The sequence below is a fragment of the Dendrobates tinctorius genome, unplaced genomic scaffold (assembly GCF_039654945.1).
Source record: "Dendrobates tinctorius isolate UK_male_01 unplaced genomic scaffold, ASM3965494v1 ptg000090l, whole genome shotgun sequence".
In the NCBI taxonomy this organism is placed as follows: Eukaryota; Metazoa; Chordata; class Amphibia; order Anura; family Dendrobatidae; genus Dendrobates; species Dendrobates tinctorius.
The window spans coordinates 7,541,183-7,553,886 of record NW_027361758.1 but is presented as its reverse complement, the minus strand read 5'-3'; the positions used below and the strand labels follow the sequence as shown (position 1 = coordinate 7,553,886).

At 48.0% G+C, this 12,704-nt stretch overlaps 1 protein-coding gene across 2 annotated transcripts in view; it reads right to left on the bottom strand.

Annotated features, from left to right (window-relative positions):
- Positions 1-2,036: 2,036 nt before the first annotated feature.
- The window catches only part of DENR (density regulated re-initiation and release factor), a 39,069-nt gene continuing 28,401 nt past the window's right edge, over positions 2,037-12,704 (bottom strand). For both annotated transcript variants that reach the window (XM_073586040.1, XM_073586041.1), the window contains exons 6-8: positions 5,038-5,154; positions 4,819-4,958; positions 2,037-2,298 (exon numbers count right to left, since the gene is read on the bottom strand). In XM_073586040.1, the coding sequence (XP_073442141.1) occupies positions 2,254-2,298; positions 4,819-4,958; positions 5,038-5,154 (302 nt within the window). In that variant the 3' untranslated portion in view covers positions 2,037-2,253. The remainder of the gene's footprint in view (positions 2,299-4,818; positions 4,959-5,037; positions 5,155-12,704) is intronic.

The window sequence follows — 12,704 nt, the reverse complement described above, 5'->3', positions numbered from 1 at the left end:
TGTTGCTCAGTGGTCCAAGGTGTTGTTTTCAGATGAAAGTAAATTTTGCATTTCATTTTGAAATCAAGGTCCCAGAGTCTGGAGGAAGAGTGGAGAGGCACACAATCCAAGCTGCTTGAGGCCTAGTGTGAAGTTTCCACAATCCGTGATGGTTTGGGGAGCCATGTCATCTGCTGGTGTAGGTCCACTGTGTTTTATCAAGACCAAAGTCAGCGCAGCCAACTATCAGGAAATTTTAGAGCACTTCATGCTTCCCCCCCTGCCGACAAGCTTTTTGGAGATGGAAATGTCATTCTCCAGCAGGACTTGGTACCTGTCCACACTGCCAAAAGTACCAATACTTGGTTTAAAAACAGCAGTATGACTGTTGTTGACTGCCCATCAAACTCGCCTGACCTTAACCCCATAGAGAATCTATGGAGTATTGTCAAGAGTAAGATGAGAAACCAGACCTAACAATGCAGACGAGCTGAAGGCTGCTATCACAGCAACCTGGGCTTCCATAACACCTCAGCAGTGCCACAAGCTGATCACCTCCATGCCACGCCGCATTGATGCAGTAATTGATGCAAAAGGAGCCCCAAAGAATTGAGTGCATTTACTGAACATACAATTCAGCAGGCCAACATTTTGGATTTTAAAATCATTTTTCAAGCTGGTGTTATTAAGTATTCTAATTTACTGAGATAATGACTTTTGGGTTTTCATTGGCTGTAAGCCATAATCATCAACATTAACAGAAATAAACACTTGAAACAGATCACTGTTTGTAATGACTATATAATGAGTTTCACTTTTTGTATTGAAGAACTGATATAAATTAACTTTTTGATGATATTCTAAATTTTGTGAGAAGCACCTGTATATTCTTTCTCCTTCACGTCAAGGCCACTTTCCATTTTTTCCTCACCTTCTTCCAAAAGCCACAACTTTTTTTTAATTTTCTTTCCACATACCTGTATGAGGGCTTGTTTTTTTTGAGGAATGAGTTTAACATTTGAATTGACATCATTTTATCAAAGTGAAAATTCCAAGAGCGTCAAAATTGGAAAAAGTTTTTTTGTTTTTTTTTTTAATTTTGTTTACCATGTTCATTAAATAGAAAAACTGAACTGGTAATATGACTCTCCGGGTCGGTACGATATATATATCTCCCCTAACATTTTTCAGTTTTTGGGATATGGGGCTGTTTGAGGACTTGTTATTTTGTGCCTTGAGCTGACTTTTTACAGATATCATTTTGGGGCAGATACAATGTTTTGATTGCCTCTTATTGCAATGTTGCAGAGGCCAAAAAACCCCCAGTAATTTTGGCATTTAGATTTCTTTTCTCATTGCGCGGCTTACTGGTCGGATTAATTTTAGATTTTAATAGATCGGACTTTTACAAACACAGATCTATCAAATGTGTATTTTTTTCAATTACTTTATTTTTAGTGAGGCAAAAGTTGGGCGATTTAAACTTCTCAATTTTCATTTTTTCATATTTAAAAACTGTCACTTTTTACTGTATTGAATAGTCCGCTTAGGTGACTTGAACCTGCGATCAGACAATTTCTTATACTATACATAGCAGTGCATCAGCACTGCTATGTATAGCGAAAATCAGTGTCTTATGAACAGCAGTTATACGCTGGCTTTCACAGGAGATCAATCATAACAAGCATGAAGGTCTTCAGCAGACTCCCAGCTGTCATAGAAAGCCCCGCAATCACATCATGGTACTGCATCACCCTGCTGGCACACTTTAAATGCCGCTGACAGACTGACAGAGGCATTTCATAGGTTATGGTGGAACTGTTAGAGGCAGATATTAACTTAATAATTCAGTAATCATCTGCTGGGAAAGAGAAGAGCTCAGCATCAAAGTCAGGAACCAGACATAAGACGTAACTGCACGTCATATGTCATGAAGGGTTTAAATAAAAGGATAGTCATATTGGAATGCTACCAGAAAAGGTGTATCCCCTACCTCCAAATTATATAGCTTCCAGTGGCACATCATAACTCAAAAACCTAGGTAAATCAAGAGGCAATTTGATAATGACCAAAAACATTTTTATTAAACTAAACATATATCATGCGATTGCATGAGGGAACCAGTTACTTTAAGTTTCGGCATTTAATAAAAACAAAAAGTAGCATTCTACAGTGGTGAAACAAGGTGGTAGAGTTTGACCGAGGACACACAAAGCTGAGAATCCTCTCTCACTTTGGCTACATAGTCTAAGACGGTACAGGCACGATGTTAGGTTACTTCTTCACTTCTCCAAGATCATCAATGCTGTCATCATCAACCTGTCAAAGAGAGAGACATTTACTGACGACACTTCGAATGTCTTGCACCAATACAGACACATGAAAGTCAATAATAGTCACTGTCTCACATCCTATGTACTAAATGTCACAACTGAATAACACATCCCAAAAGGCCTATCCAATTATAAGCAGCCCGTAAATAACAAATAAGCAAACGTCTCCTCCCCTGCCAGCACCGGCTAGGAGAATGCAACTGTAAGCTGGTGATGTACAATTTCTGGTCCTACATGTAGGGCTTTTTATAGACTTTATTAATTCTTTAGGCAAATGTTAGGCAGTGAATACATGGACTATTTTTTATGAAATTATTTGTATTCTAAGTGACTGGTCAACATGATTCTCCAAGCCAGATGGATTATGGCAATACCAAACTTGATACCCATAAATTATTTTTCTGTCCATTACACTATATAAAGAGTTGTTTGCACACTAACCTGACATTGGGGCATAAACGTTTTGATAGTCTTTCCTTGTACTTTTTTTTTTTTTTTTTTTTTTTTTTTTAGGGAGGCAAGAATCTCTTTCCGAGAGCCTTTATTTTTACTGCTTGCTCACTAACTGATTAGCTTTGTGTGTACACAGCTCAGGAGGAGATAATTTTTTTTTACGTAGTAGTCAGCCTCCTAGTAGCAGCATATACCCATGTTTTTTGTGTCCCCCAATGAAGAGATAGAGAAACGAATTCTGGTGTTCAACCTTCTTCTCTCTTTATGTCATTTACTGTACAGGATAAAAGGGTTTTGTCCAGGCTGAATAAAAGGTGTGCAGTCACTATATATTTGTCTGCTGAATTGTGACAGTGTGTGCACATTATCACAAGTCTTCTTTAATCTCTGCACGGGAGGGGGAGCAGCAACATTAGGGATGAGTGAACAGCTTCGGAAAAAGAGCTCATCCTAATAGCTGCATCGGGAACCCGGACACCTGGAGCGCTCCCGATCAGCTATTCGGCACCGCAGCTGCATGTGTAGCAGCTGTTTCACTGTCACAACACATGTATGGAGAGCACAACACACAGGCTCTCCATGCATGTGTTGTGACTGTCACACAGCTGCGACACATGCAGCTGCGGTGCCGAATAGCTGATCGGGAGCGCTCCAGGTGTCCGGGTTCCCGATGCAGCTATTAGGATGAGCTCTCATCCAAAGCTGTTAGACAACCCTACTGACCATATGTAAGTGATTAGCATATTTTCGGTCAGGGGCCAAATATATTAAGAGTGGCCAGATGAAGCTAAGAGAAGTAAGGGTCCCGTTACATTTAGCAATGCATCAGCGATCCCGACAACGATACGACCCGGTCAGGATCGCTGCTGCATCGCTAAATGGTCGCTAGTGAGCTGCCAAACAGGCAGATTTCACCAGCGACGTAGCAGGGGTCGGGGGTCGCTACTTACCTGTCAGACGCGGCGATGAAGACGTCCTCCCACCCGCTTCCACAAGTCGCTCATCGGCGCCAGCAGCAAGCCCAGCAGGAAGCCGCCGCCGAGAAACTGCCCAGGACGTTTTCACGCGATCAGCAATAGCCAAAGGGGGAGCCGGTCGGAGGCAAGTGTCACATACAGCGATATCGCTAGCAATATCGCTGTTGCGTCACAAAATCGGTGACGCTTTAGCGATATTGCTAGCGATATCACTATGTGTGAAGCCCCCTTAAGAGAAGTTAAAGAAAATTGGTCGGCACATGACCGCAAGTGTGCAAATAGCTTACCTGCGGTAAAATGGCCACCCATTTGGATGGGAAGTGACTGCCGACTTTCATTTCAGCCCGGACAACCCATTTAATTACCTCAGTATAGCAGTACATAGTTAAAATCATGGTCTCCTTAAAAACTCAAATTGTGGAGCTACAATGGCAGCGACAGACTACTTGAAAAGGTCCCTGGTTGCCAATGGATACCATCTGTGCCATGTGATAGCGTCACATGGTGGGGGGACAATGGGAGCCAGTGCAAGTGATCACTGGCAACCATTTACATGCTGTTGAGATTGAAAGTGTCATCTAAATGGTTAAGGGCAGCGATTGGAGCTCAGATTTGTTTGCTGCTGTTAGAGACAGATGCTACCTATGTAACACATCCGGCATCTGCCCTGCGTGGATCGGGTTGAGCTCCTGAACCCTCTCCACACACAGTGTCCCGCTCTGAGGAGTACAAAGGTTGAGTACAAAGGCAGAGTTCTCAGTGGGTAGCATTGTTCCTCGCCACTGAGGGACATCTCAGTCCAGGCCTGAAGAGATGCTCATCTCACTCCATGGCAGAAGCAGACTTGCCTACACGAGTAGTTATGACTCATGGGATGTAGAGAAGGGCTGTAAATACAGATACAGAAGCACAATCAAGATAGCAATACTAGCACTGGTAGGCAGGAGCCGCCCTTAATAGCAAAATAATATATCACCTCTTTGGTCAGGTAGTTGTCAACAAAGCAACATTAATTTCTCACTCTGCAATTGCACAAAAACATTGTACAGAGGTGGTCTGTGCTTTCAGTAGGTTACCTCTGGCCACTTTTCCTGGATTACATCAATAATATCATCTGTGAAGTCTCCCTGAATAATGATTTCATCTTCCCCCGTCACTGAGGCACCGCAGGAGAATTTCTGAGCAAAGAACCGTTGTGCTTCCTTGAGATCAATTTCTGAAAAGATAAATTACCGTCAATGAGCAGATATAAGAATCCGTATTGTAGTGCTGCTCACAAGACTTCTCAGACTCACCAAATGTCGCCAGCCCGCACACTCTGGTCACGTATTTTTTCTTTGCTCTGGGGATTTTGGCTATTGTAACCTTTTGGGGTACAGTCTTTTTCTTCTGTTTAATCTGACCTCGTCCTCCTGCAAAAGTGCAAACCATTGAATCAAACCTATACAATAAAAAGGTGGCCTAAATCCATTCTTCCAACTATTGTGCCAGATTAACTACTTCTGATTACTATTCACATTACTTTTTTTCTAATAACATTAACCACTAATGATGCCAATTTTCATTTTTGCATCTTTAGGTCTCTTCAAAGAGCCATAAATTTTATATTTTGGAGTTATAGTGGGGTGAAATGGTGAATAAATATCCAAACCTGTAATTCCAACATGTTTTTGCACCTCTTATGTGGTTAAGAAAGGGGGATTTTTGGTACTTACCGTAAAATCTCTTTCTTGGCGCCTTCATTGGGGACACAGGTTACCATGGGTGTATGCTGCTGTCGCTAGGAGGCTGACACTATGCAAATAAGAAAGTTAGCTCCTCCCCAGCAGTATACACCCACCGACAGGCCCAAATTACCTCAGTTGGTGCAAAAGCAGTATGAGGAGCTACTATAAGAACTCAACCGTAAGAACTCAACCTATGTACCAACCAAAACAATGGCCCATTGCCAACACGGTACAACATTAAGGGAGGGTGCTGTGTCACCCAATGAAGGCTCCAAAAAAGATTTTACAGTAAATACCAAATATCCCCCTTTCTTTCTCGCTTCATTGGGGGACACAGGTTACCATGGGACATCCAAAAGCAGTCCTAAGGGTGGGAAAGAAATGCTGAGAGAAGGGTACTTAGCTCTGCCGGTGGGAGACCGCCGCCTGCAGTATCTTCCTACCCAAGCCGGCATCAGCAGAGGCGTGAGTATCAACCTTGTAAAATCTCACGAAGGTATGGAGTGACTTCCAGGTAGCAGCCTTGCAAACTTGCAAGGCCGAAGCTTGGTGACGAACGGCCCAGGAAGCTCCCACAGCCCAGGAAGAGTGAGCCTTCACCCACGGAGGAGATTGTTTGTCCTGAACGCTGTATGCCTCCAGAACCGCTGAACGAATCCAACGAGCAATGGTGGATTTGGAGGCTGGAAACCCTTTCCGACGACCCTCAAGGACGACAAACAGGGAATCGGACTGGCGGAAGGGAGGAATCCTATCAAGGTAGATTCGAATTGCCCTGACCAAGTCCAACTTGTGAAGGGATCTCTCCAAGGGACAAGCTGGAGAGGGACACAGAGAATGGAGGACGATGTCCTCATTGATGTGAAAGGCGGAGACTACCTTTGGCAGAAAGGCAGGAACCGGTCTGAGGACCACCTTATCCAGGTGCAAAACTAGGAAATGAGAACGACAGGATAATGCTGCCAACTCTGAGTCCCTCCTGATAGAGGAAGGAAAAGGAAATATCCTGAATCGGCTCGAAAGGCGCACACTGGAGGGCGCCCAAAACAAGATTCAGATTCCATGGGTCGATCGGAGACTGGTAAAGAGGCGCTATGTGAGCAACGCCCTAAAGAAAGGTCTTCACCTGGGGAAGAGAAGCAAGATCCCTTGAAAGAGGATAGCCAGAGCGGATACCTGACCCTTTAAGGTACTGAGGGAAAAGCCAGAATCGAGACCCGTCCGCAGAAAAACCCAGAACGGAGGGAAGAGAAAAGGTCATAGGAAACAAACTGTTGACCTCACACCACCGAAGGAACTCTTTCCAACATCTGTGATAGATGTGTGATGACGCTGGCTTCCTTGCCTTAATCATGGTCTGGATGACCTTGTGAGAAAAAAAACCTGCGTCCCTCAAGACAGCAGCCTCAACGGCCATGCCATTAAATTCAGAGACCGAGAATTCGGGTGGAAGAGAGGCCCCTGAGATAGAAGGTCTGGAAGCTTCCAGGGAACGTCCGAGAGCATGATCACTAGCTCCGCATACCAGCCCCTCCGTGGCCAATCTGGAGCTACTAACAGAACGGAGACCCCTTCTGCTTTTATCCTTTTCACGATTCTTGGGATCAGGGGAAGAGGTGGGAACAGATAAGGCATGCAAAACTGGGACCACTGGATCACAAGTGCGTTGCAACCGACGGCCATCAGATCCAGAGACCTGGCTACGTACCAGGGAACCTTGTGGTTTGTTCGAGACGCCATGAGGTCGACATACGGAACGCCCCACCTCAGACAAATTTGGTGGAAGACGGCGGGGTTGAGAGCCCACTCGCCTAACACGAGCTCCTGGCAGCTCAGGAAATCGGCCTCCCCGTTGTCCATCCCTGGAATGGACGGCTGATATGGCAAGAAAATGGCTTTCCGCCCAACCCAGAATCTTTGCCACCTCCAGCATGATCTGCTGCTACGAGTTCTGCCTTGGTGATTTATGAACGCCATGGCCGTGGCGTTGTCCAATTGAATGCGGACCGGTTCCCCCGCGAGGATGGACTGCCAGCGGATGAGGGCAAGAAAGATTGCCCTGATCTCCAAGAGATTGATTGGGAGGAGAGCATCCTGAGCATCCTAGTGGCCCTGTGCTGTGAGATGGAGAAAAACCGCTCCCCAACCCAGGAGACTGGCATCGGTGGTGATGACCTGCCATAGTATGGGAAGGAAGGATCTCCCACATAGGACCGAGGTGGGAAGCATCAACCAGGTTAGGGATTGCCTCACCTTGAGAGGCAGAAGCACTGGACGGTCCAAGGAGATCATTGTCTTGTCCCAAGCAGACCGGAGGGCCATCTGGAGAGGGCTGGAGTGGAACTAGGTATATGGTCCTGCTTCCAAGGAGGCAATCATCTTCCCCAGGACTCTAAAGCAGAGCCGAAGGGGAAGAGGGACCGGGTGCTTTAGAGCGTTGAACCCCTGCCGGAGGGACGAAAACTTCTCCTTTGGAAGGAAGACTCGAGCTTGGATGGAGTCGAATTCCATGCCCATGAACGAGACGCTGAGTTGGGATGAGAGCCGACTTCTCTTTGTTGATTATCCAGCCGAGATGGCGCAGCGTGTCCAGAGAGATCTGGAGGCTGTGATCGCAGTCTTGGGGAGATGGACCCTTGACTAGGAGATCGTCGAGATAAGGGATTATCAGAATCCCCTTGGAACGAAGAATGGCCATGACCGCCGCCACGATCTTCGTGAAGACCCTGGGGGCGATCGCCAGACCGAATGGGTGAGCCCTGAACTGGTAATGGCACTCCTGTATGGCAAACCGGAGGAACCTCCGATGCTGCACACAAATAGGAACGTGCAAATAAGCGTCCTGAATGTCCACAGAGCAAAGATATTCCCCCAGCTCCATGGAGGCGATCACCGAGCGCAAGGACTCCATTCGAAAATGGCGAACCCGAAGGTGGCGATTTAACCTCTTGAGGTCCAAGATCGGGCGAAGGGAACCGTCCTTTTTTGGAACTACAAAAAGGTTTGAATAGAACCCGGAAAACCGTTCGTGGTGAGGAACGGGTATGATTACTCCTGAGCTTAGGAGGGAAGAGACAGCCTGGGAAAGCCCTGGGGCATGAGAGGGCAGTTTTGGCGGATGAGAGAGGAAGAAATGTCCTTTTGGGGCGAAATTCTATCTTGTAGTCTGATGTGACAATTTCCCTGACCCAGGCGTCGTCGACCGCCGCCCACCAAGTTTCCTTAAAGAGAAGAAGCCAGCCTCCCACCCTGGAAAGATTCCCAGGTGGGGGTGACCCGTCATCTTGAGGAAAATCTGTGGCCGCGAGAACCGGAGGGATTAGAGGGGAGGCTCCTAGACCTCCATCAAGGGGCAGGTTTGAAGGAGGGTCTCCTTCTTTCCCCTTGTGCGGAAGGACGGTCCTGCTGGGAGGATCCGCCTGAGGAAGAGAAAGGTCGAGGTAATCTGGTCTGCCAAATCTGCTAGCTCTTCTGCAGGAGCTGCCGCCACAATGCCTCGACGAAGTATCTTTGCCCAGGCAGGTATTGCTTTCGCCACCCATGAAGAGGCAAAGTTTGGGCAGAAGGAAGCGCCTGATGCCTCAAAGGCTGATCTGTCTAGAGCCTCGATCTGTCTGTCCATAGTGTCCTTGAGACGCTGCATCAGGAATAGACAGGACTGTGTGGGATGCTAAGCGTAAGACCGGCGGGTCCACCTTAGGAGATTCAGACCATTTGCTGACAAGATCTGAATTAAATGGGTCAAGGTTGTCAAGCAGTTTTCTTCCCGGGAAGCGGTTGCCGGGATGTTCCCAGTGTCTAGAGGTATTGACCTCAAACTTGTGAAAAGGATTGGTCCTGAGCAGTAGCATTTTCCTCTTTTATTTTGAGGGTTTGAACGATAGGTGAAATGAGGCTAATATATCCTGCGTTCCAGGTCTGATCTGCATCCGAGTCAGACTCTGCCAGAGAGGCTACATCTGACCCGACGTCCGCCTCCAAGGATGGGGGAATGGGCAGAGAGGGGCACCCTTGGTGCTGCCCAATCCGAAGAGGAGCTAGACAGAGTCCGCTTCCTAGACCTTTCTCCTGATCTGTCCCTGTGAAGGTCGTATTCAGGTGCGAGCGAATCACCATGTGAGGTGTTCAGAGCACTGGTGGCGGCAGAGAGATGCGGCATACGTTCCAGGACCTGTACCAGGCACCGTGATATTTTGGCGAGGTCTGAAACCGACTGAGACATAGCAACGGTCAGACCTGAGACCGACTGGAACATGACAACAGCCCACTCCAGAGGGGGGGTGTGCTCTCATCCCGGGCATTAGAGTTCTCCTGAGGTGCAGACATGCTGGAAGGACTGCAGGATGGGCAGAAGGGCGACGGATGGCCTGAAGCCTACTTCTCTTACAGTGGGCACAAGAAAAGTGAACACCGTAGAATTGTAACCAGAGGCCCCTGTGAGGTTAGGCACAGGTAGGGCCTGTGCGACAGCAGCAGGATGCCAGGAGGCGATATTGCTGAGGGGAGCTGATAAGAAGCAAGCGGCCAGAGAATGAGAGAAGACAAAGCCTGATACCCGGCGCTTATACAGCTGAAGAGTGCAGGTAGCTGTGTCCCCCAATGTACGTCGCAGGGATGTGGGCGCTGCATCACTGACGACGCTGCAGGAGCTTCGGCTGCCAAGATGGGAGTGGATCCCCGTGGTCACGAGACGCGCTGAGGGAAGTGGTGGGTTAACATGTAGGGCAGACAGGGAAGTAAGGGATTCCCTGTAATTGGTCCGTCGGCCTGGGTGCGCAGCAAAGGGGGCGTGCCCGGCCTCCGAAGGTGAAACTTGTGTCCTGATAGGCAGAGTCGCCTTGAGGGGGCGTGAGCCTGAAAGTGGGCCCAATGCCAGCGCTGGGAGAAACACGCAGGCCAGGGGGAGTGCCCGGCGCTGGAAGTGAAAGCAGCGCGGTGATTGGCTGCAGGGGGCGTGACCGAGACAAGGGACGTGCTGAAGATGTGAGCAGGGATCTAAGGCGCCAAGCGGGGGGGGGGGGGTGTCCAAGAGCCGTGGGGTGTGGCCTAGACGCAACACAGCTGAGGTAAGACGAAGCTTTAAAATGGCGGAGACAGCTCACGAGTGAAGCAAAAAAGGGCGCGAAATTTGAAAACAAGAAGCCCTGACGAGGGGAGATAGCAGGTACCTACCACCTGCAACCGGTGAGTAGTGTTGTTGCTGCTGCCGCCGGGGGGGGGGGGGGGGGACTTATACTACCTGCCAAGAGAGTCCAGCTCCTCTTCACATCTGAGGATCGCGTCGGGATCCCTCGGGAGAGGGTCCTGGGATGAAGATCCTCCTTCCCGCACTGTCTCCGTACGTTGCAGAAGATGGCGTCACCCCTTAGGAATAAGGGGGAAGGCCACCACCGGTGACCACCGTCTTCCCCTCAGCCCTCTCCGAGGAGAGGGGTGAGGAGGGGATAAGGCAAGGACTGGCCACCGAGAGTCACCCTGAAACACCCCAAAAGGGGGACAGGGGACAAAGTCCTGCCAGCGGGTCCGAGAGTGGGTGATGTGGGTGAGAATTCTGCACCCTGTTACCCGACGAGCTGTATATGAAAAATAAAAGGTGAAATGATTAATAAACACACACAAAACCTGTAAGGAAAAACTGCGGATCTGGTGTTAGATCCAGGTCCGTCTTCTTCAGAGACTAAGCAAAAAACTGAGGTAATTTGGGCCTGTCGGTGGGTGTATACTGCTGGGGAGGAGCTAACTTTTTCTTATTTGCATAGTGTCAGCCTCCTAGCGACAGCAGCATACACCCATGGTAACCTGTGTCCCCCAATGAAGCGAGAAAGAAAAAAAAATTACCCTTTTTTATTATTTCAGTGGCTTAAAAATATTCTAAAATTAGTAAATAGATTTTTTTTTGCATTGCCTTTTTCAGAGATTCATTATTTTTTACTTTTCTGTACGCTGAGGTTTGTGTGCCGAGCTGCAGTATTGATACCATTTCAGGGTACATAGGACATTTCGATCACTTTCTATTGCATGTTTTAAATGGTGTGGTAACTAAAAAACAAATTCTGGAATTTCTTTATATTTTTGTCACTTTTCTTAGGAGTTAAATAATGTTATATTTTGCTAGACTGGACTTTTACAGACACGGTGATAATGATTATATATTTTTTACATTTCTTTATTATTGCACAGAATAAAAGCCAGCCCCTTGCGCTGTGTGGGGCACCCACACATGATATACTGTTCTGTCCTCAGAAGGGTAGGTGTTAAGGTGAGCAGACATCTTAGGCTACTTTTTATGGAAGTATAATGTGGCAGCAATAAACCAGGTTTTGTGCCCGTATTACGTTTGTGTGAAACTGGCCATACATAGCAGTTAGTCGAGTCCGCCAATGACAAGGATTTTTAATAGAAGTGAATGAACCACTGAGCCCCACCTCTTCAAAAGAAATCAACATGCCAAATCCTACCTCCCTGACATCTGCTGGGTGATTTCGGCTTGGTTTACATGCTGAAATTAGTCCCAAAAGTGGACATCACTGGTACAGCAAAAGGCGAATGAGGCGAATATCTTATTTTACTTGTGTAAATACAGCATATAAGAAGGGTCTCTCAGAACAGTGGACAACCTCTTTACTGGATGCATACTTCACAGCACATACCCACGAAATATACAGTATATATCTTCAAAAGAGAACTTGTCGTGGGCATGTCTATGCCGTGACAAGGAGAGGACGTCTGTGAAGAGAGCACCGCAACATCCTGGTAAATCCTGAGCCTGAGACCCCTTTCCTGTGGATTACCTGCGCCTAGCTGGACCCTCTGAGACACCGGGACCCCCGGAGTACCCCGCGGCAGGTCTGGAGGCAGCTTGCGAGAGCGGGCGGTGGGGGAGACGGGGGCGGGCGGCCGGCTTCCCCACGAGGCGGCGGCCATCTTGGGCGCGCGGCTCAGACACAGAGCTGCAGCGCCGGGTCACGTTGCTGCACTGCCGGGCAGTGAAGAAACCGGCAGACAACTGGAGGAAACGCGCGGCGAGTGCCCTGAAAAAGTGGGCCCTGCGCGATATTTTCTCCCTACACTCGCTCACTGCGCCGGCTGGCGCCATCACTAGGGAGGGCCCACTGCACCCTCTCCTACTACAGCTGCTTTCGTGGGCCCCCCCCCTCTCCTTCCCCTGACCATAAAGATTAGCAATGTACCTAGCCGCTGTCCCCATATTCTCTGAGGCATCCTGCTGCAGTCTG